Here is a 20,810-nt window from a genome sequence, read left to right as displayed (position 1 = left end):
AAATTGGTTCAGGTCTGGAGACTGAGAAAAGGATGATAATTTTTTAATTGAGGCATGTACCCTAAGCCTTGTGTTCTTCCATTTTTGATTTTTTAAAATTGTAGTACCTGTTAAGCAGAATTAGCTATCCATCTATTAACTATCTCTACAACTATCTGCACATCAAGTCTTTTTGGCTTCTCTCCAGCCTTCCTGGTAATTTGGTAATTGTGGCCTCCTTCCTTTTGGCAGTTAAGCACCATCATCTGGCTTTTATTACTTTGTGGTGGAGAGGCATGCCATCTCCATGGATATTAATGAACCTAGCTCTATGGCCATCTATTTTACTGTCAACCCTCACTTCCAAAGGAGACTGACCACTGAATTTTTTGTGATACTTTTTTACCCCTCACCAGCACATTTCTGGTGGCCTTGGCTAATAATGTGTCTTCTGGGCCCTCCTGAAGTGCATAATCTTTTTGTAGGTTGTTTTACCTCATGTAATATATTCCTACTAGCATGCCAACTTTCTACAGCCTCCTTATTTCTTTCTTTACTATCTGTCAGGCAGCTCACATATTTTCACTTCACTCAGCTTTGGTCATTGCTTTCTTTAGAGGTTTAAGGCCACACTAGCAGAGCATTTGCCCCATCTTCCAGGGCCCTTGCTAGGATATTATGTCTGTTGTCCCTAAAGGGTAATGCTGAGTCAATGAATTCTTGATTACCTAGTCTTACTTTCTATCTTCTTTGATCCAGCAGCCTCAAAATCTTTCTCAGGGGTACTCACATAGCTCTTCTCAATACAACCTAGATAATTCTTGCAGATACTTTTAGATATAATCACTTTTCTCCCTTATGTCCCAGCCAGGTTATGGTGCATCTTGACCCTAGTTACTGGCCTAGCAGCCAAAAGAGGAGATCGAGGCAGCTTCTGAGAGGAGCCTCTGCATCCTTCACAACAGGGGAATTGCTAGCTTTTACTAGGAAAGAGTGGGCCACCTCTGCAGACTCCAAGGGCTTAGGGAAATCTTTAGAGCTAGCATCCTCAAAGGCATCCATCCACGTGTTTCCATTCTATTTTTCAGGATCTCAGGTCTTTCCAACTGGGGTCCAAATTTTATCATAGTAGACCTGCTTTGGCTAAGCTCACTCTCACATGTATTCTTTAATTCTGTAACTTTTTGCTAACAGCCCTCAATTTCTCATTATCCTTTAGTAGAATGTCAATTTAATTTAGCAGTAACCAGATAACTCTACTGCGTTTGTGGGCATTATTTCCATCCATATTTCAAATGTCTTAATGATAACTAATGCCTTGCAAGGCATTCCCCACCACCAGGACATTTTTCCAGATTACTTCTGGTGAAATCTGTAGTAATTATAACACCATTGTATACTAGGAACTACCAGTACTCCACATACCACTAAGGATGGCTTCTTCACTGCCCAGAAAGTGGTAAGTGAGTCAGTCTTAGAACCCCATTATACCTGTTTCCTTGTGCTAGTTCAGATCCTTAAAGAAGGAAACACCAAGATAGGATTAGACATCTCCCAGAATTGGCCCACAGTAGTATTCCTTCCATACCCTGTCATTGACATGCAACCATAGAAGCATGGCCTCAGCTTAAATGCAGTAATGGATTTTAGAGTGCAGGAGCTGGGGCAAGTGATCAGTTAGGATTCCTGAGATCTGAGAGGCTCATTGTCATGGCCGCCACATAACACACCATCTGACCCAGCATTCGCACTCCTGGGTATTTACCCAAGAGGAATGAAATCATATGTCTACACAAAGACCTGTTTGTGAATGTTTACAGCAAACTTATTCATCATGGCCCAAACCTGGAATCGAGCAAATCCGTTAACATAAATAAACAAATCATGGTACATCCATGTAATGGAAATTACTCAGCAATAAAAAGCAACAAACTACTGATACATTCAACAATACAATCACTTCAGAAACAATATGCTAAATCAAAGAAGTCTGACACAAAAGTCCACATACTATATAATTCTGTTTATACAAAATTCTTGAAAACAAAAATTATGGTGACAAAAATCAGATCAATGTTTGCCAGTATGTGAGCAAAAGGATAGATTATAAAGGGGCACAAGGGCTCCTTTTGAAGTGATAGAAAAATTTTACCTGATTGTGGTGATGGTTAGATTCTTGTATATGTTCCTTGAAACTCATCAAACTGTACACCTCAAAAGAGATTTTGCTATATATGAATTATGCTGCAGTAAATCTGACTTTAAAAATACAAAAAACCTAAGCAAGCTCAATTATAAACATTTTTGAAAGGAAATAAATATAAATTCATTTATGATCCAGATAGTGGCATTATCAGATATATAATTTACAATGACTCTAATTAATATAATCAAAGAAATAAAGAACTTGGGGAATTTTTTTTTTTTTTTTTTTTTTTGGAGACACAGTCTCACTCTGTCACCCAGGCTGGAGTGCAGTGTTGCCATCTCGGCTCACTGCAACCTCCACCTCCCAGGTTCAATCAGTTCTTCTGCATCAGCCTCCCGAGTAGCTGGGCCCACAGGCACGCATCACCATCCCTGGCTAATTTTTGTATTTTTAATAGAGACAGGGTTTCACCATGTTGGTCAGGCTGGTCTCAAACTCCTGACCTCAGGTGATCCACCTGCCTTGGCCTCCCAAAGTGCTGGGATTACAGGTGTGAGCCACCAAGCTCAGCTGGACTTGGGGAATTTTTATGGAGAACTGAAAAGTATACTAGAGAAGTAGATGGAAATGTAAGTGCTAAAAACACAGTAGGTAAAAATAAAGTTTCACTGTATTGGTTTAATAGCCAATTAGATACACTGGAGATAGAATTAGTAAGCTGGAGAACAGGTTAGAAGAAAATATCTCCTCTGAGACAGGGAGAAGCAAGAAAATGGCATATACAGAAAAGAGCATGTGAGATATAGGAACTGGTAGTAAAGTCTATGAAAGGCTGTTGTCTGTCATCTAGTGTTGGTCCTAAAGTTGCTGCAGTCAGAAAGGCCTGAAGGTAAAAAGAAAAGTTGGATGTCAAGTGGAAATACTGAGAACAAACTGGAATTTGCATCTTTCTTGTACCTCCTTCAACCTTAATGACATAACGACCTGCAGGAAATGATGGTGCCTTACGCCATTGAGCTTCAAGGACACCTGGCCTGAGACTTCTAGCAGCTAAAAAAAGAAATCTGGTGGGAGCTTAAGAAGCTATGGAACCAAATGTTTTTCCTTATCACTGAGATGATCCATTGATAAGTGACAACTTGTATAAATTGCAGCATTCCCTGGGGCTCTACATTGACCTTCAAAAAAAATAGCTGGTGATTTGGTGAGCCAGAAGGCCAGCAACACCATATGTGAACTGAAACACTGCCCAGCATCCTATACTAAACATCAGAGAAAATTAGTTCTTGCTATACTTCCATCTTCCAAATCTTGTGGAGATTTCTCTTACGGCTAACTCTACCTTAGAACATATAGACAAGGGAATTCTGGAAAACATAGTTCTAATTTAGCTAAGTTAACATAGTACAAAAACACCAAAGATAAAAGGGAGAATAAATGGAGTTAAAATGTTTTTAAGGTTTGTATCATGTCCATAAAGTGATAAAAATACTAATTTTATTAAATTCTAATAAGTCAAGTATGCATGCTATAAACTCTAAGGTAACTGCTAAAGGAAGAATAAAAGAATATTTATCAAGCTAATGATTATCAACCTAATAGAGGAGGAAAAAAGGGAAGTAAAAATAGTTATTCTGTCTAAATGAAGATAAGAAAAGAGAGAGAAATGAACATAAAATGTAAAAGCCAACAAATAATAAGCTAGTCGATTTAAATCCAAATATATTACTAAATGCATTAAGTTAAACTTGAATGAATTGCCAATTAAAAGACAAAAATTGCCAGACTGAATAAGTATTAAAATCTGCTACTATGCTGCTTTCAATATACCTAAAATACAAAGCTATAGAAAGATTTAAAATAAAAGATGGAAAAGGATATACCATGCAAATAGTAGCCAACATGAAGCTGGCATAGCTATACTAATATTGGACAAAGTATACTTTAAAGCAAGAAGCAGTTCTAGAGCAAAATATGGATATTTTATGATGTAAAGTGTTCAATTTACCAGGGAAATAAAACAACAATTCTAAATGTATATGCACCAAATAAAATTCACAGAACTAGTAGGTGACAGACAAATCCACAATCATAATGAGAGACTTTAATTCACCTTTTAGTGGTAAAAAAGTACATACAAATATGCAAAATTAGTAATGATATAGAAAATTTAAACAACAAAATAAACAACTGATACTAATTGGCATAAATGATATACCCAATAAGTGCAGAATACATATTATTTTCGAGTATGCATGGAACATTTAAGAAAGTTGACCATATCATAAATGAAAGAGCAAATTTCAACCCATTTCAAAGGTTTAAATCATACAGAGTAGGATCTACAAATTTATTATCTAAATATCTATATCAGAAAGCTAGGAAGCCCTTCATTTGTGAGGCTTGTAGGTTGTCTCTTTTCTCATTAAAAATCAAAGATTTTCTTGAGCCTCTCATCCTAGATGTCATGGTGTCATTAACAGGAATAAGAAAGTTGGGAGAAGAAGAAATTTGATAAAGCATAAAGACATGATGTGAACATGAGAATGGCCTGATCACATGGAATAGTATAGCAGGGGCTTCATGTAGCTCTAGAGTCATCCAGTAGTTTGAGCCCTTCATACCTAGAAACTCAGGCTTTGTGTCTCTCTTCAACCACTGTATCTCCCATTTATTTTCTAGGCCTTTGATGTTTAATAGTTTAAATTACCTTATTCATTCAAAAATATTTGGCAAGTGACCTCTGTGTCTCAAACATTATTCAGGGTCTTGTAAAAAACATAGAAAAGCTATTCTATACATACATCATTTCTAAAATATGTTTCATTAATAAAATTTACTTTTTTAGGAATGATTTAAAACACCTAAGAAATACAAACATAATATTTTTGAAATTTTTAATGAATGAATTTTATTTATTTCATTTGATTCAGTTGAATTAAATGAAGAAAAGCACAAAGAACTAATAGAGAAAAAGGAGATGGAAATTTCAGAGTTAAATGCAAAGCTAAGAAGTCAAGAAAAAGAAAAACAAAATGAAATAATCAAGCTACAACTAGAGGTAAGTGTTTAAGAGTCTGCTAAACTTGAGGACACATCCCTTAGTCTAAACTGTACTTTGATTGTTTTTCATCACAGTGAGATACATTTTAGGATTAGAAGCAATTCTGTGAGAGGGCTTCACACATGCTCATTCTCCATCAAATGGCTGCAGTAATCACATACCATACAACTGTCATCTGCATTGTCTTTCAGCACTTGACCTGAAAGTGGACCCCTGAGTTGTTCAAAAGGTCCTGGTTTTTAGGGAGGATATTGCTTCCTCTGAGAACTTTTCTTCTCAGTATTTCCCACTTGACATCCAACTTTTCCTTTTAACTGCAGGCTTTTCTGACTACAGCAAGTTTAGGCCCAACACTAGGTGAGAGACAACAGCCTTTCATAGACTTTACTACCAGTTCCTATATCTCACATGCTCTTTTCTGTATATGTCATTTTCTTGTTTTTCCCAGTCTCAGGGTAGATATTTTCTTCTAACCTATTCTCCAGCTTACTAATTCTATCTTTAGTGTATCTAATTGGCTACTAAACCAATACAGTGAAACTTTCTTTTAGCTATTGTATTTTTAGCACTCACATTTCCCTGACAGAAAACTCAAGGATTATCTGCATTTTATGGTAAATTCTATGCAAGTTTCATAATTTCTACCATTCCAGCATGGGAAGAATGTTTCTAAGGCTTCACATTATTCTCATCCCAGCAGAAATTTGTCAAACCCCAGTAACCAACTAGAAATTTATTTTGCTTTATTTCTCATAAAAAAGACAAATTTCTTCCTAATAACTTTCTGCAAGAATAAATATCCCGGGGGTAAACAAACCAAATTCCTACGATTTTTTTTTTAAAGGGACTTCTAATAGGGCATCTCAAAGGCTGAGGCTCTAGCTCTTTGCTCAAAAGTCTTGAGTAGGCCGGATGCTGTGGCTCACACCTATAATCCCAGCACTTCGGCAGGCCAAGGCGAGAGGATCCTGAGGTCAGGAGTTCGAAACCAACCTGGCCAACGTGGTGAAACCCGCCTGTACTAAAAAAAAAATACAAAAATTAACTGGGCGTGATGGCAGATGCCTGTTATTCCAGCTACTCAGGAGGCTGAGGCAGGAGAATCACTTGAACCCAGGAGGCAGACTTAGCAGTGACCCAAGATTGCTCCACTGCACTCCAGCCTGGGCAACAGAATGAAAAAAATAAAATAAATAAATAAACAGTCTTGAGTAGTTCATTTAACCAGATATCACAATCTCAAATGTACTTTGACAAAATATTTGTCCTTTAAATTTTTTCTAGACTCTTATCAATCTACCCTTCTATCATTCTTCTGTTGCTTCTCCCCACCCCAACTTTCATTTTACCTTGTAAGAATTCACAAGTTTTAATTAAAATCATATACTACTCATATTCCTGAAACTTTGGAATCCCCAGGGTACTTGGTGAGTTGCCATGAGTAATCACTGGGCAGAAAGAGGACTGATGTTGACTTTAGATGCCCTTTGCTGCTGCTGCTGCTGCTGCTGCCATCTGACCAAGTGTACCACAAACCACAGGAAAGGCTGAATGGCCAACTGAAATTAATAGGCCATGTTTCAAGACCTACTACCAACTTCTAATCCTCCCCTGTTTGGAAATTTGCATTTTGTTTGCCATTTGGGCCTTATCACTGGTCTATTATTTGACTGGTATACACAGCTCCTTGTTATTTGTTTTCATTGTACCTAACCACTTCTCTCCTCAAACCAGAGCATAACCTCAGAGTTTATTCTTAGTCCTCAGAGAGGCTATGTTACCTAAATCTAAAGAGAAGTGTTATATAATGGAATATTGTGCAAAAACGAAAAAAAAATGGCCTGTAAGAATGGCCTATGAGGACTTTTTTAACCTGATTCAGTTTAATTCAAACCAGCAAGGGTTCAAACTATATCGACAATATCGTATTCAAATTCTACTGTTCGGCCTCAAAGTTCCTGCAGAAAGCTACGTGAGGTTTTCTCCCATGATTGTTTATTACATTTTCTTTATAATACACTCATTTTAATATAAAAATATTTTACCTATATTTGAGTTAAACTAGATTCTAAACCCTGTCTACACTATAGAATCATGTGATGTTTTGAGAAAAAGATGATGCTAGCTGCACCAGAATCTCTAAAGTAGTGCCCAGGCATTTGGTACTTTAAAAAAAAAGAAAAAAAAAACCTCTCCAGGTAATTTTACCATGCAATCAGGGTTAATCTTGTTTTTCTGTTCTTTGCTCTTTCTGAAAAATTATTTCTTAAAGAAAGATTTTTCTATTGTCTTTATTGTAATTTACACCTGAATTACAGATTACATGTCAAAGGATACCATGGATTATAATTATAGAAACAATAGTTTCTAATTGTCTAGAGTTGCAATAATTTTCTTTTTCAATTTGATTCAGTTTGATGCCAAACTAGCAAGAGTTCAGACTAAATCAAAATCATATCAGGATTCTACTGTTTTGCCACAAAGTATCTACAGACGGGTATGTGAGTTTTCCTCTCATTATTTGTTGCTTAAGAAAACTTTCTAAGTGTGTTTCTATAAAAATCATCTAATTCTTATTAACAATATAAGGTATTTTTTAAAATAGAAATTTATAGCAGAAGTGTATTTCTTTATTGTTATTTTGTTGTTCCTTGTACTAAATTTTATTTTCCGAATTGTAATAACAAATTTTTTGTTTCGTTTAGAAACTTCAACATTTTCAAGAAGAAAAAAACAAGGAGATTGCAATTCTTCGTAATACCATTCGCGATTTAGAGCAACACCTTTCTGTTGGCAAAGATTCTCACCTTAAGCGTAGAAGGTTTTAAGTTTAGCAGTAAATTCATTAGTTAGTATTTATTTAAAAGCAATCGAAAGTTTCACTTCTATTTTCAATATACGCATAAAGCCTACATAACAAACAAAGTCAGCTTTAAGGTTTTTATTGAATTTATTTGGACAAATCCATACTGTATCCAATTGTGTACTGCATTCTTGCTTAATAGTATTAACCATAAAGGAGGTCAGGTTTATAGGGTTTGGTTTACCTATTAAACCATCATTGACTATGGGAATACTTACTAAGCAATATAGAGACAGACAATATTATCTTTCCCTTTCCATCTTTTAAGATAGCCACTCAAGTTTTAGAAGAGTGTGATACAACATTAGAGAAAGAAAGATACAAAGGCTTTATTCATGTGTGATAGTAAAAATGAGTCTTAGACATACAAAAGATAAATGGACATTTAAAATAGTTATATATGCTTTTTTAGCAAAATATTCACGTGTTAAGTATTTCTGGATCTTAAAATACAAAATCCACTTATTTTATTAAAGTATAAGATTGAAAAGACAAAGTAATATTGTTTTGAAAGATAAGTAAAGAAAAAAATGGAAAGCATGTCTTTGTTGTTCTTCCTCCATTCTAAATTGCTAACTATCCAACAGAAACCCCTAGGTCATAGTTTACGTTTCTATTCTCATTAAAGCAAATAGAACACTGGAAAAAGAAAAAAAAAAGACATATTAACCAAAAGCTGCAATCACCTTTCAGTTGCCCCATCATAAAAAATATAGTTTGAGTCAATATTTCTATGACATAAAATTTAAAATCTGGAAGCCAATTCGGTAGATTTCTCCATGTTTGCACAAATCTAATTTCTATTTTTGGTTCACTAATTTTGGTAGTTCATAAAAATGCTGGAAATGAAATTGTGTCTAGACTAAATTGGGGAGTATGTCCTATTTTAAATATTTAGTTTGAAGGTCATTCTCACTTTTTTGCCTTATTCTTTCAGCGTCAACTCGTACTGGCTTCTGTGGGTATAAGCTGCTGACTTATTTGTCAGGCAGCTGGAGGCAAACGTCACTGACAAGATTCAGTTATGTTCTCCTCTGCCCGAAGTCCCTGTCAACTACATAAAGATGGGAGGTTTTCTTTACACTGTCAGGTGATTGCAGACCCTGTTTTTTCAAATATCAGATGTCGACAATGGCAGCAGCAGCTCCTAGGAGCCAACTCTGAATCTTTGGGCAATTTACAGAGTAATTGATTTATACATCTCTTTTGTCAGAGCTTCTTTTGTAAATGTTGTAAATCTTCACTTCCTGGCATATCTCGGTTCTCTGGGTGACCCTGCCTATGTTGACCCTTATGCTTATGGTGGTGATGAAGGCCTAGGGGAGCAGGATGAGGAGGAGCATCTGGTGCTCCTGGTTGCTGATTCTCTGAAAGCTCACTGCTGCCAAGGTGCTGATGTCTGTGATTGTGATGATGCTCATGATGGTAATGGGGTGATGGAGCTTCAACTGTTTTATCCACAGTAGCCAAAGATACACTTTTACAAAAGTCTTCATCTTTGGGAGTCTGGAACAAATTTATAAATCACTTATTAACAAGTTTATAGAGATAGGAATAATGCGTGAAAAATGATTTGTAGAGCTAACGTATGTGAAATTCCATCTAGTTAATTAGAATCGAGCTGGCTTTGTATTATATTAATGAGAAAGAGTCTGATATTAGTCTCAACACCTAGACATTTTATTAAAGGCTTAAAAAGAAAGCCAAACCACTGTACTTAGATTTGCAGAAGCAAATGAAGTAAACTGGCAAAAGGAACTTAGATTGCAGGAAAGTCAAACTAATATCAAATCCTAAATTCAGTTGATCTGGGCCGAGCATGGTGGCTCATGCCTGTAATCCCAGCACTTTGGGTGGCCAAGGCGGGCAGATTGCTTGGGCTCAGGAGTCAGAGACCAGCCTGGGCAACATGGCGAGACCCCGTCTCTGCAAAATATACAAAACTTAGCTGGGTGTGGTGTCACATGCCTGTAGTCCCAGCTACTTGTGAGGCTGAGGTAGGAGGATCATTTGAGCCCGCAAGGTGGAGGTTGCCGTGAGCTCAGATGGTGCCACTGCACTCCAGCCTGGGTGACAGGGTCAGACCTTATCTCAAAAAAATTTAAAAAAATTAAAAATCAGTTGAACTATATGGAAACTTCTGTACCTGTGTCAACGGTGCATCTTATCTAATACTATATGATACTGTAATCTAATATTAATTTATCTCTGATAATTCAAAAATGCTAATAAACTCTGCTCAAATGTGTTAGTTTTTCATACTTCATCCTATGCCAGGAAACGTTTTGAACTTCACCAAAGCTTTGCTAATGTCTCCCTACCATAAGGCTGTCAGCTGAAAATAGCAAATTACTGCCCGACTCCCATTGACCATAATATCCATTCCGCATGATCCTAGTTCTTTAATTTCCTGGAAGTCTTTACTGTTTGGTGGTACCCACCAATCGGGGACTCAAAGCCTATAGATACAGAAATGTAACATTAAATCTCAACCTAAGGCTAATTTGTAAATAAAATTACAAAATCAACTTAGAACCCAAAGACTCACTAAGTGATATGCTTTTGATGTGTTGAAGGTTTTAAAAGGTTATAAATTCCATTAAATTTTAGCATACAACTACTACGTGGTACTTTATTTGGTTATTTCTGAATTACTTCTACATTAGAAGCTAACAGTGTTTGCTTACAAACTTATAAACAATTTGATATATGTTTAAAATATACTGTGTAATGTTCAAAGTGTTCAAGGTTTAAACAATCACAAATACCTACGGTAGAAGTCTAATTTCTTTCATTTGTTTATTTATTTATTTATTTATTTAGTGACGGAGTCTCATTCTTTCGCCAGGCTGGAGTGCAGTGGCACGACCTCGGCTCACTGCAACCTCCGCCTCCTAGGTTCAAGCGATTCTCCTGCCCCAGCCTCCCAAGCAGCTGGGATTACAGACACGTGCCACCACGCCCAGCTAATTTTTGTATTTTTAGTAGAGATGGGGTTTCACCATGTTGGCCAGGATGGTCTCGATCTCTTGACCTCGTGATTCGTCCACCTCAGACTCCCAAAGTGCTGGGATTACAGGCGTGGGCCACTGCACCTTGCCAGTAGTCTAATTTCAGTAACGCATTACTATATTTTACTGATTATGTGATGCATATTTCTTTAGATTTTAATATCTCTAAAATTAGAATGTACCACACTGTTGGCGGTGTTTTCTCACTGTGTCCTACTTTAATTAGCAGCATTTTTTTTCCTAAATAGTACGTAAGATAATATGTCATATAATCAGTGGTATCTGGGAGACAATGAAATAGAAAAACTCCAATTTGATTTGGCATATCAGATACTAATCGTGTCCAATCTGTAATTCTTATTTACAGATGATTCACACATTTCACGCATATTGTGGTAACTGCTAACTGCCTTTTTCAATATAACTGGGTCTATTTACAACTAGCAAGCATTTGCACAGATGAGAAATGCAGAAATAATCCCAAAACATTATAGTTAGTATTTATTAAATGCTTAGTATAGGTTGAGTTAGTACTTTTCTTTCATTACTCTTAGTATTTTCTTCCATTACCTCAGTCTCCTCATCTTTAAAAGTAATAAAATAACCCTCAAAAGATCATTATAAAGGTTAAAATGTGAAAATTACAAAACTAGAGTAACTTGTACTCTTTAACAACTAAATTAATTAATTAAATTAGTTAAAAATTTGAGGCGGCTTTCTTTAGAGCTGGGGAAAATCTGAAGGAAATACAACTTACAGATAAAACTGAGAATTGTTTTTAAACCTAAGTTCAAATTTTCCCAATCTGACCTATCAATGGAACATTGTTTAGAATTATTTTCCTTTTTATTATGAAGGAAAACAAGGCTACTTAATACAAATTAAATTCTTTGAGTGCCTTTTTTATTTAAAAAAGATTTAAATATAGTTCTTCTCATAACAAGGAAGAAATATTTTAATGGTTGTTAGGAAATAAATACCAGTAATGAGTAGAAAACTTACTCCATTTTGAAGTAAACTCAAACTGCAGATAGGCAGACAGTGGGAGGGCTTCAGAAAAAATCTGGTAGTCTTGCATCTTCAATAAATTAACTAGTTTCTGACCCCAGTTCCATTCCAAGTAATGCTGTGGGTAAGCTTTGCTATTGTTATGTTCTTGTGCTAACATGTTCAGGATACTACAATAATACTGCTTTTTTGTGTTGACTAAATTCTTTGAGCACTTATGCTCATGCAATGTCATTTGGTGGTAACTGAAATATGATACATTGATTTTTAATTTCTAAAGCCCTTCTAGATAAAGGCAGCAACACCGATCTTCAAAAGATGTTTTAAAGTAGAGGTTAGGCTGGGAGCGGTGGCTCACGCCTGTAATCCCAACACTTTGGGAGGCCAAAGTGGGCGTATCACAAGGTCTAGAGATCAAGACCATCCTGGCTAACACAGTGAAACCCTGTCTCTACTAAAAATACAAAAATTTAGCCGGGCGTAGTGGCAGGCGCCTGTAGTCCCAGCTACTCAGGAGACTGAGGCAGGAGAATGGCATGAACCCGGGAGGCGGAGCTTGCAGTGAGGCGAGATCGGGCCACTGCACTCCAGCCTGGGTGACAGAGCGAGACTCCTTCTCAAGAATAATAGTAATAATAAAAAAAAAAGAATAATAGTAATAATAATAAATAAATAAAGTAGAGGTTAGATGACAGGATATGTGTTTAATTATAAAAACTATTGTTATTTATTTTTAGTACACCTGCAAAAGCATTGAGTTATCTAAATAAGTTAGTGTTTCATGATAAACTCTTAAAAGATTTCCTCTTTTCTCCCAAGAAAAATAATTCAGAAAAATACCGTGAGAGAGCAGTTTCCACATTTCTTTTCGCAGTAAGCAATCTTAATGGCTTCTTCTACATATGGGAAAGTTAGGAAGGAAAAAGGCAAACCAAGATGATATGCAAGACGGCCACATCTAAGAAAAAGGACAAATACAACGTCACTACAATATTTTCTGTATCACGATCCTACTCAAATGCAGTCTGGGATAGGTATTATAGGTTTAATGGTCATAACTAAGACCCTTTCACGCCTTTACTAAATTTCTTTGGATGAGAGCTACAAATGAGCTCCCAGGCACTGCACACCAGGTCAGATCATAGCAACACTACAATTAGTCTAATACTAGTATTTTGAAATGTTATAGATATGTCACTACATAATATCAAAAATGTCATCACTGTGACTTGGTCAAATACAATTTTGTGACTGACTTACAAATTCTACCAGTGCCCAAACCACTAACTTATAAATTAGGCTCTGAAAATCACTTGAGCTTGTCATAACTGCTAAGGCAGCACAAATTTGACACAACAAGAAATCATCACATAACAAAAAGATCTCCAAGCCTTGGCCAGTAGCCCATTTATCTAAAAATGTATCTAATGCAATGAAAATTTCAGCACAATGAAAGTATTAGAACATGTGGCATTGTCAGAAATGGGGGGGTTAAAATGTTCTTCTTGTCCACATTTTACCTAGTATATATGGTTTTGTGTGACTATCAAAGGGTTATACTTCTAGGTTATCCTAAAAATTAGAAGTTTAAAGGCCTAAAAGAATGAAATGTGAATTTTTAAAATTTAGTATAAGACCAAGTAGGGCTCACCAGACTCCGGAGAGTCAAAGAAAACAAAGCACCAACTGAGAATGTTTATAATGGCATAATGCATGAATTGAAAGTCCCTCAAAATATCAATATTTTATTTGTTCATAGAATCAAAAGTAGATTTGTGCAGATCATGCTTAAATGATTAACTCACTTTACAGTTCAGAAATTCAGGTATGTAGCCTTAAAATTATTATTTAGATTAAAATTAATTAGAAGATATGGTTATTCATTTGCAAAAGAATTAGGTTAGAATTGTACAGGATATACAAATTAGTCATTCTTTTTATTTAACCAAAATGCCAATTTACGGGGATAATCAATTTTCTGTATTTTCCTCCTGGAATGGTGAACTCTTTTTACATGCCTTACTTTTTAAAAAGTCATTTCAAAAATAAAAGTCATTTCAAAAAAAATGTGAATAAAGAGTTTATAAACTATTTGGCAATAATCAAAAGCAAATATATTATTTTAAATCATTTACTATTAAATACAAAACAAGAAGAAATCAAGTGAAGGGATTAGTGGAAAAATCTAGAGGAGTGGTCACCGGGAAGTAACTTGAGATAATAATTACGGATATGAGATAAATATACTCAGGATTAAGAACCCATAGAATTTGATTACTGACCCGAGGTGGGAAGTGTGATGGAAGGAGTCAGTAATACATTCCTGTCACACACTTTTGTGAAGGGGTAAATGGCAGAAGGCTGCCATACATGATGGTTTTTGTGACGTCCTGCAAAATAGTGGATAATGACTGGGAGCGCAGGGTCTGAAAATTATAGGATTATATGCCCTAGTGTTTGGCTGCATCTGCCTCCAATAGGTTGTATATAAAAATCACACAAAAGTGAAAGTATAAGCATGTTTTAGGAGAAGATAATCAATACAGATTTGAATAATTGAATTTAAGATGTTTGTGAATACTTCTAGGAAGTAGATAGACTCTGGAGTTCAGTCACTGTGTTTCAGCTTTGTATATACGGGATCATCCTAATATGTGTTGTAATTGTAATCAAGGGATAGATGAGATTGCTCAGGTAAAATGTGCAGAGTGTGAATAGGCGGAAACCTATACAGCCCTGAATAACACAAACACATACAGAATAAACCAAGGAAGAATGTGGGAGGAAGAAAAACCAGGAGGTGGAAGAGGAGGAAGTGTGGAGGAGGAGAAAGAAGAAGAGGGATATGGGGAAAACCAGCAGGGTATAGTGTCATGGAAATTTTTTAAAACAAGAGTATTTCAAAAATAAGGAGTGATTTTTACTTCTAAATGTTAAAGAGAGATTATATGAGATGAAGACTGAAATATGGCATTGTATTTAACAGTAAAGAAGATTGTTATGTGTGATGGGAAGTAAATAAATAGATATGAAACAGTTATTTTTAAATTTGGGATGTGTTTGTGTGTATGTACAAACCTATCATATATGAGGAAGTCATCTTTGCTTCCATTTAAAAGAGTCCAGACATCTGTTTGGTTTTCTTCTTGTTGATAAACAGGAATATGCTCTGAAACCTTATTCTTAAGATGTGTGTATTTTAATCGAGAAGAGATTCCTTGATGATTAACAACAATATAAGAAATATTAGAATATCCTTCTTTCTTCAGTTTTACTCGCAGATCTTCCAATCTAAAATATTTGAGAAGAAACACATAAAATGAATAATCTCATTTGATTTGATTAGTGGTTTTTCTCCCTCTTCCTTAATTTTCTGTGTGAAACTCCTCTTCTTATTTTTAACTAACCCATACTGCACCTATTCTTTATATTGTGGTAAAAGATTTTAAAACTTTCATTTTTAGAATTACTTAGAACTTGTGCTTAATTAAAACCTTATGCTTACACAAACATTGGTTCATTTAGTTCTCAAACTAACACGATGAAGTGTATATATTTTAAATGTATCTTATAGGTAGAACAGATTCAACCAACCACAGATAAAAAATGGTTGGAAAAAAAAAGATGGCTTCATCTATAGCAGTGAAGATGTAGAAGACTTTTTTTCTTGTCATTCATTATTCACTAAATACAGTATAAAAATTACTTACATAGCATTTACATTGTGTTAGGTATTATAAGTAATCTAGAGATGATTAAAGCATGTGAAAGTATATGCATAGATTATACATGCCATTTTATATAAAGGATTTGAGCTCCTTGGATTTTGGTGTATGAGGGGGATCCTGGAACCAATCCTGCACAGATACCATTGGATGACTGTAAGGAGAATTCCACCCAGTGAATATCTGGTGAATAACTCAACAAATATTTTTGATATTTATTTGTTAAATAACCCAAGACCTTTGATAGCAAGCCTAGTGTTCTTTCTACTCTGACAAAACAGTCTTCTCTGCTTCTTTTATTGAAGTAACTGTTCTATTTGCAGAAGTACATTTTAGAACATTTTCATTACACGAGTAATACATTATTTAGTAGGAAGTTATAAAATATATGTCCACAAAAAGAAGAAAAAATTTCCATAACCCTAGGAAACCCGCTGTAAACATTTTGGTGTGTATCATCCTAGTTTTTCTCTTCCAATATGTTCTATGCAAATATATAGTTTTTCTAAAAGTGTGACTTAATACATTGTTTACACTTTTATTTTATGTTTATATGCATGTGTGTATTTAATAGCCTTCCCCTCAAGGTATTTTAAGCCACAGAAAGACTGTCTTACTTAGATGCCTGCAGTATGCACAGGTATCAGCTGGCTTGAAGAAGAGCAACCACAGTCACTGAACCATTGGAGTTTAGCATTGGATCTTGATCTCTTATGCTCCAGGCTGGGGGTTGCTTACATAAGGAGCTTTGGTCCTGGCTCTCTGTTCCTCCCAATGAGAGGAGACAGAGAGCCAGGACAACCCCCAGGCTTCTCCACATTGCTGGGGTTGTCCTGTAAAAGAGAAAACCTGTCACTCTTGTTCATAGTTAACCTCACAGTCCTAACTATGAATTTCTATAAACCCTGCAGACGTAATTCCACTTTCTAAAAATACCTAGCCCATGAATTCTGTCTCCAGAAAGTTATGTTCAGACTGTGGCTTATATGAATAAGTCTGTGACTTATATAACATTCTGCAAACACAACCCAACTTTTGTTTAAGACACATCAAGTTCTGACTGTTCTTCCTATCCTCCAAGAAGAAAGGGATAGGCTGGGCATGGTGGCTCACGCCTGTAATCCCAACACTTTGGGAGGCCGAGGCGGGCAGATCACGAGGTCAGGAGATCGAGACCATCCTGGCTAACACGGTGAAACCCCATCTCTACTAAAATTATACAAAAAAAAAAAAAAAAATTAGCCGGGCGTGGTGGCAGATGCCTGTAGTCCCAGCTACTCAGGAGGCTGAGGCAGGAGAATGCTGTGAACCCGGGAAGTGGAGCGTGCAGTGAGCCGAGATCACGCCACTGCACTCCAGCCTGGGTGACAGAACAAGATTCTGTCTCAAAAAAAAAAACAAAAGAAGAAGAAGAAGAAAGGGATAGAGAATTCTGCACAGAAATGAAAAGAGCCAGCAAAAAAAGAGAACCAAGGGAAAAAGGTGATGGCAGAGAAGACAGTATACCAACATGAATGTGGCTCATTTTGGGCCCTTAGCTCTTCAAATTCAAACATTCTATATTTATCTCCTGGATACGGCTCCCTTTTGTTTCTCTTATTCTTTGAAGTCTGGCTGTATGTATTTAACCAAGTAGAAATATCACACATCACTGCCCCCTCTACCATTTAAGACTCGTGGAAATCCACACTCAATTAGCCTATTTATTGGAAAGTTCCTATGACTAGAAAATTCCTATGACTAGACAGCACTTTCTTTGGTAAAAAGATGCTTCCTCTGAGCAACGAAATTAAAATGCTTTTAAATACCTGACCAGAAATATCCTCAAAACTAGGGCTAGCTCTCTAAACAGAGAGGTTCAAAAACAGGTGAACTGTAGACAGGTGATAAGAAAAAGGAACACATTCAGCAGAGAGGAGCAAAGAAAAATCCTCACAAGTAATTCAGGCTCATTTTGATGTAAGAATCTGTGGGGAGAGATTAGGACAAAATTTGAAAACTGGGAAGTCAATACATTTTCAAGCACTGATTTGAGATTTTTAAAAGCAGGCGCATTTCTTTGGAGGTGGGAAGCTAATGGTAAATTACTTAGAGTGAGCCCAGAATTAAGAGGAGAATAGAAAAGCTAAAATCAGGTTGATCTGGGCTTTAATGCACTGGTAGATATAGATAGAATTTTTAACTCTGATTGTCTTTCACATTATTTAACACATCAAAACTCCTACCTATTATGATATCTTGATAAGAACTTGACTAAAGGAAGAGAAAAAACTAGACAGAGAGAGTGAGGTGAGAGAAAGGTAGAGAGGACAAATTAACCTACTTATTTAAGGCCACCCCAACTACTTATTCTAATATTTAAAATGTTCTAATATTTTAAGAAGAAGAAGATATATTTGAACTATTTCTAGAAAATTTCTCTAGAATGGTATTTACAATGATAATACAATTATCCTTATTATAGCTAATGTTTATTTAACTTTTATACAAATATATTCTGGTGGCACTAAGCACTTTTATATATCATATCAGTTAATCCTTAAAACAATTATGTGACCATTATCCCCTTTTGAAGTTGAGAAAAACCATGGCTAAGAGTTTAGGTAACTTGTCTATGATCACACGGAGAGAAAGTCAGTCACAAGAGAGACTGGATTAAAACTAGTTCTGTCAAATCCTAAGCTACATCTTAGCTACTGCAATATATTGAGAGTTTTTAGATAGATCACCCTGTTATAACTATGGCCGCCAACTATTTTTGTTTATGCAGTAAGATGCCAAAGAAAACATAAAAATAATTCAAGCTGTTTTATTTCTTAATAGAATGGCTAGGTTTTCTCTGTTTCCTAGACCACAAATTCAGTAGTTACAGAACCTTGACAAAAAATCAGCACTTGGTTTTTTCACTTTGCCACAGAGCACATATATCTTTTTTTTATTTATTTGTTTATTTTTTGAGACGGAGTCTTGCTCTGTTACCCAGGCTGGAGTGCAATGGCACAATCTCAGCTCACTGCAACCTTCACCTCCCAGGTTCAAGCAATTCTCCTACCTCAGCCTCCCAAGTAGCTGGGATTACAGGCACCCGCCACCCCCTGCTAATTTTTGTATTTTTAGTAGAGACTGGGTTTCACCATGTTGGCCAAGCTGGTCTCAAACTCCTGACCTCGTGATCCAGCTGCCTCAGCCTCCCAAAGTGCTGGGATTACAGGCGTGAGCCACCGCGTCCAGCCCAGAGCACATACTTCAAGTAGCTCAATGGTGAATACAAATGAAAAGACTATTTCACTCATTTCCCTCATTTAGGTTTATGATGAAAAAATAGACCGTTGGCAGAGTTGTGGCTTAGAGTTCACACTTTCGGATTTCTTCTGTCATAATCAACAGGTTGCTCAATTTTGTTTTCTTGAAATTATTTCTTACACAATAAACCTTTGGTAATTATAGTTGTCAGACAGCTATATAAAAATAATGAAGATAAATAACAAAATTGGATTTCCTGGAAGCTGATCCAATAAGAATTGAAAAGTAGTTGTAAATTTCACTAATGTCACCACTTTTCAATTGCACAACTTAGATTTCATGGCCACATTCAGATCTACATTTATTTAAAATTCCTCATTAAAAAGCAGGATATGTACAAACTTTCTCTGTCCTCCACCTCTGAACTTTAGGCCAGCATCTGAAAGCCCCTAATTCACCTGAATGCTCTCATTCACCATTTAAAATACAAAATTTTGCATTTAATCACAGACCACCTAATTGTGAGATGGGTTTTAGCTTTTTTAAGGGTGACCACTTCTGCACTGTGGACTGAACCTGCTGTACCCCACTCCACCACTTTTTCTTCTGAAACTGCTCACAATATCCCTGGACATTTCTACAACACTAGAATGAGCATATTTCAGTGTCTGCTCTTCAACTCCAAATGGCTGGGTTTTTTCCCTGTCTGTTCTTACTCTGCCTTACAGTGGAAAATATTTAAATTTGAACATATAATACTGCCTATGTAACATCACAACAGATTATAGAATAAAAGGTTTGGATTTCTCCAGCTTCCTCTGCTCTCAGCTGTGCAGAAGACAGGGCAGAAATCAAGAACTGACAAATGTGCCCACTGGGAACTTCACCTACCACACCCAAGTTCAGACTCTTATTCTTTTTCTCTTTTATTATTTTTATTTCCTCTACCCCCCTGTTTTCTGAATCTATTCTATGGAAAAAAACATTTTATCAGACTCAAAAAATATTTACCAAACTCTAAAAGAGTAAAGTGTCAGAAAACACGAAGTTCCTACTTACATAACCCCTTCCAACAGGCCTGCTTCCTTTCTCTTTGCTTTACTCTGGCAGCTCCACAAAGCCACAGCAACACACTCTGATATTTATAGTCCTGTTGTTTACCTCACCCCTCAGGTATAGTCCAAAGTTCAATGTTCTTTCTTGCAGTGACCTTGCAAGCAGAGCAAACCCCTGAGCTGATTGTTATCAACTTAAAAGAAAGTAAAAAGTGCTGCCATGCATAACATGGGGAAAACATTTTGACAATTACTAATTTATTCCCTATCCTTTTCAGTCACCCCAGAATCTAGTATTTAATGGTACAGTCGGGGGCGGGAGGAAGGGCTAAGAGTAAACAAGGCCTCCAAGTCTCTTTCTTTCCCAAACTATAATAGGGAAAAACATTTGCTGAGCCAGCGAATTATGCTGCTGCTTTTAAAAAAAAAAAAAACAGAGAAACTTTATTTTTTCCTTTTGTTTTGCTTCCTTTTGCAGTGATGAGGTGCTAGCTTAGCCCACACTGTGTGACCTTTGTTAGAAAAGTCACCTGCTGTTATAAGTTACTCTAGTCTCCTGTTGTTACAGACTTACACGTCGATTGTGTTCTATGTTTATAACTTGAATTCATATGGGATTTCACAGGACCACTGCTCTTTTCTTGTTAATTTAAGGAAATAGAAAAATAGACTTCCTATCTGAGGGAAATCAGACTTCATTTTTATTGTCACTG

The 20,810-nt window shown here is 36.1% G+C and overlaps 2 protein-coding genes across 2 annotated transcripts in view; one reads left to right on the top strand and one right to left on the bottom strand.

Annotated features, from left to right (window-relative positions):
- The window catches only part of CCDC152 (coiled-coil domain containing 152), a 49,437-nt gene extending 40,845 nt beyond the window's left edge, over positions 1-8,592 (top strand). Inside the window, exons 7-9 of the mRNA XM_055245920.2 lie at positions 5,062-5,189; positions 7,606-7,689; positions 7,898-8,592. Of these exons, the coding sequence (XP_055101895.1) occupies positions 5,062-5,189; positions 7,606-7,689; positions 7,898-8,020 (335 nt within the window). The 3' untranslated portion in view covers positions 8,021-8,592. The remainder of the gene's footprint in view (positions 1-5,061; positions 5,190-7,605; positions 7,690-7,897) is intronic.
- Positions 8,119-20,309, bottom strand: SELENOP (selenoprotein P). Its single transcript, XM_055245919.2, has 5 exons — positions 20,102-20,309; positions 16,417-16,632; positions 15,153-15,365; positions 12,915-13,032; positions 8,119-9,561 (listed from the first exon to the last, which is right to left on the bottom strand). Coding segments are annotated over exons 1-5 (1,161 nt in total). The 5' UTR covers positions 20,104-20,309; the 3' UTR covers positions 8,119-8,949.
- Between the last annotated feature and the right edge of the window lie 501 nt (positions 20,310-20,810).

Source organism: Symphalangus syndactylus, chromosome 16, assembly GCF_028878055.3.
Source record: "Symphalangus syndactylus isolate Jambi chromosome 16, NHGRI_mSymSyn1-v2.1_pri, whole genome shotgun sequence".
Classification (NCBI taxonomy): Eukaryota; Metazoa; Chordata; class Mammalia; order Primates; family Hylobatidae; genus Symphalangus; species Symphalangus syndactylus.
Note: the sequence above shows the minus strand (reverse complement) of the source record. Positions and strands in the feature narration are given on the sequence as shown.